Source organism: Myotis davidii, unplaced genomic scaffold (genome assembly GCF_000327345.1).
Source record: "Myotis davidii unplaced genomic scaffold, ASM32734v1 scaffold404, whole genome shotgun sequence".
NCBI classification, from domain to species: Eukaryota; Metazoa; Chordata; class Mammalia; order Chiroptera; family Vespertilionidae; genus Myotis; species Myotis davidii.
Genome location: NW_006295824.1, coordinates 1,327,626 through 1,330,317, shown reverse-complemented (window position 1 = coordinate 1,330,317; position 2,692 = coordinate 1,327,626). Strand labels below are relative to the sequence as shown.

Below are 2,692 nucleotides of genomic sequence, written 5' to 3'. Positions count from 1 at the left end.
GGGGCTGCCACCAGAGAACGGGCCACTGCAGGAGGTGCTGGGTGGGGCTGTGGAGGATGGGCTGAGACCCACCCCTGTGCCACCGCAGCTTCTTGACCCACAGTTCCTTTCAAGATGCACGAATTCGTGCACTGGTCCCCTAATATATCCATAAACAAGGTAGTATTATTATGTGTTTTAATACTTTAAGCCAGCCTTATCTAATGCAAATATGTCAGCCATGTGTGTAGCTTTAAATCAGGGGTCCTCAAACTACGGCTCACGGACCACATGCAAATACAAATATTGTATTTGTTCCCGTTTTGTTTTTCTACTTCAAAGTAAGATATGTGCAGTGTGCATAGGAGTTTGTTCATAGTTTTTTTTTTAAAAACTATAGTCCGGCCCTCCAATGGTCTGAGGGACAGTGAACTGTCCCCCTGTTTAAAAAGTTCAAGGACCCCTGCTTTAAATGTTCTAGTAGCCACATTAAAAACAGGTAACATTTACTTTAATATTTTATTTTATTATTATTTTACTTTAATATTTACCAATGTCTCCAAAACACTACCATTTCAACATGTAACAACATAAAGAATTGTTAATGAGCTACTCAATATTCTGTTTTAAATTTCTGCTACTAAGTCTTTGAAATCCCACTAGTAGTTGATACAACATGTCTCAATTCCAATGCTGAATTTAGATTTCATAAAGTTTAAGTTGAAAAAATAGACTCATATATTCTGGTTGTTCTACACATACTTAAAAGTTTTCAGTAACTGAAATCAGTTTTTAAAATTTAAAAAAACATTAAATTAACAGTTCCATTTTTCAGTTGCAATAACCATATTTCAAGTGTTCAATACCCACAATATGCCTAGTGGACACCCAGTGCAGATTGCAAAGATAACACAAGGCACTTACCATCTCGCATCTTTCTTTTGACTATTCAATTTATGTAATATTTTTTAATATATTTTATTGATTTTTTACAGAGAGGAAGGGAGAGAGATAGAGAGTTAGAATCATCGATGGGAGAGAAACATGCCCTTGACCGGAATCGAACCTGGGACCTTTCAGTCTGCAGGCTGACGCTCTATCCACTGAGCCAAACCGGTTTCGGCTCAACTTATGTAATATTTTAATTCTTTTACTTTCCTTTGCCATACCCTATAACGGAAGCACACAGAATGGATGGCTTTTGATTTCAGGGCAGATGACATTTTACATTTTTAAAAAAGTCATCGATCACTAAATTTACTCAGGAAGTGAATTTTCAAAAACACCACCACCCAAACCCTATTATTGGTTTGTATTTTCTTTGAACAATGGGATTGTTAAACAAGGTATATTTACTGATTAGGACATGCAGTTAACTAGCCAAGGTGCAGCTTTTATATTTGCCACTCCCATCCTTCTACCCGGCTCGCTCTCGCTCTCTCTCTCTCTCTCTCTCTCTCTCTCTCTCTCTCTCTCTCGCGCGCGCGCGCGCGCACACCCCCCCAGACACACACACACACACACACACACACACCCTGCCAACATGCGCGTGCGACAACCCAGGAAACGCGGTTTCTTTCTCCCCTGCAGAAACTTTCTGAGGAGCACTCAAACTAACTCGGTATTGATAGGGTTCCCCGTTCCCTTTTTAAAAACATTAGACTCCGCCCTCTCCAGGTTCATTCCAGGAGAAATGAAAAAGATTGGGGGTGGCGGCCAAAATACGGCCTGTGAAAGTCAACTAGTCAGTAGCTCCACCTCAGGAAGACGCAGACTTTGTGAGCCCAAGAATAACACGCGTTCCTTGCAGGAACATGCAACAGATCTCGAAACGGCCTTCTGCCCAGGCATTTGTGAAGAGATCGCCCCTAAGCAGGCGTTCTTCAGTCGCGTCAATGAATGGGACGGCCATTCAGCCCCGGTGTTTGCTGCGGGACCTCCAGGACCCGCAAAGCGCCAGCTCGCCCGAGTTGTCTTTTGGTTTGGGTTTCCCACAAAAGCGTGGTCACACCAAAAACTCTCTTTTTTTTTTTTTTTTATCACAAACACGATAACGCCCCCCCCCCCGAAACTTTTTTTCCAGCACCCTCACTTTCCTCCTACCCCTGCCCCCCTCGTTTTGCGCTTCGCTTCCGGAGTTGAGTGACCTCGTCCTGTAGAATGCCAACTCTGCAAAATTCCAGGAGCTAAATACCAACCAACCAACCAACCAACCAACCAACCAACCTCCCCCCAGGGATTAGAAACTGGAAAACGTAGCAAACCCCCACAACACGCCCCTGTTTTCCCCGAGGTTTAAAAAAATAATAAAAAGCCCGGCCCATTGCGGCGCAATGCATGCTAGGATAAGTAGTTCCTCCAACCCGCGCGGCGCGCGATCAGGACAGAGTTTAGGTTGACTGCCCAGAAGAGAACTACAGTTCCCGTCGTGCCTTGAGGTAGAATGGAAGGGGCGGGGCGGGGAGGGCTCATTGCGCTTGCGCTGGTCCCAGGGCCGGAGGGAGGCGGAGACGCAGCGGTCCAACTGCTGAAGAGTCTCCATGTGACAGGGACCTGGGTTCCAGCTCCTGGCGCCGCCCGACTCTGGTTCCCGATCCTAAGCACTGTCCACTGCCCGGAGCCCGCAGACCCCAGCAGGCGGGGGACGCCCGGGGTTCGGCCGTGCCGCCAAAGGACTCGGGGTGTAGAGTGAGTTGCTGCCGCAGGCCAGGTT

At 46.3% G+C, this 2,692-nt stretch overlaps 1 protein-coding gene across 1 annotated transcript in view; it reads left to right on the top strand.

Moving 5' to 3' along the window:
- Window positions 1–1,672: 1,672 nt before the first annotated feature.
- Window positions 1,673–2,692, top strand: part of SAP30 (Sin3A associated protein 30kDa) — a 6,480-nt gene continuing 5,460 nt past the window's right edge. The window contains exon 1 of the mRNA XM_006770746.2: window positions 1,673–1,959. Within this exon, the coding sequence (XP_006770809.1) occupies window positions 1,673–1,959 (287 nt within the window). The remainder of the gene's footprint in view (window positions 1,960–2,692) is intronic.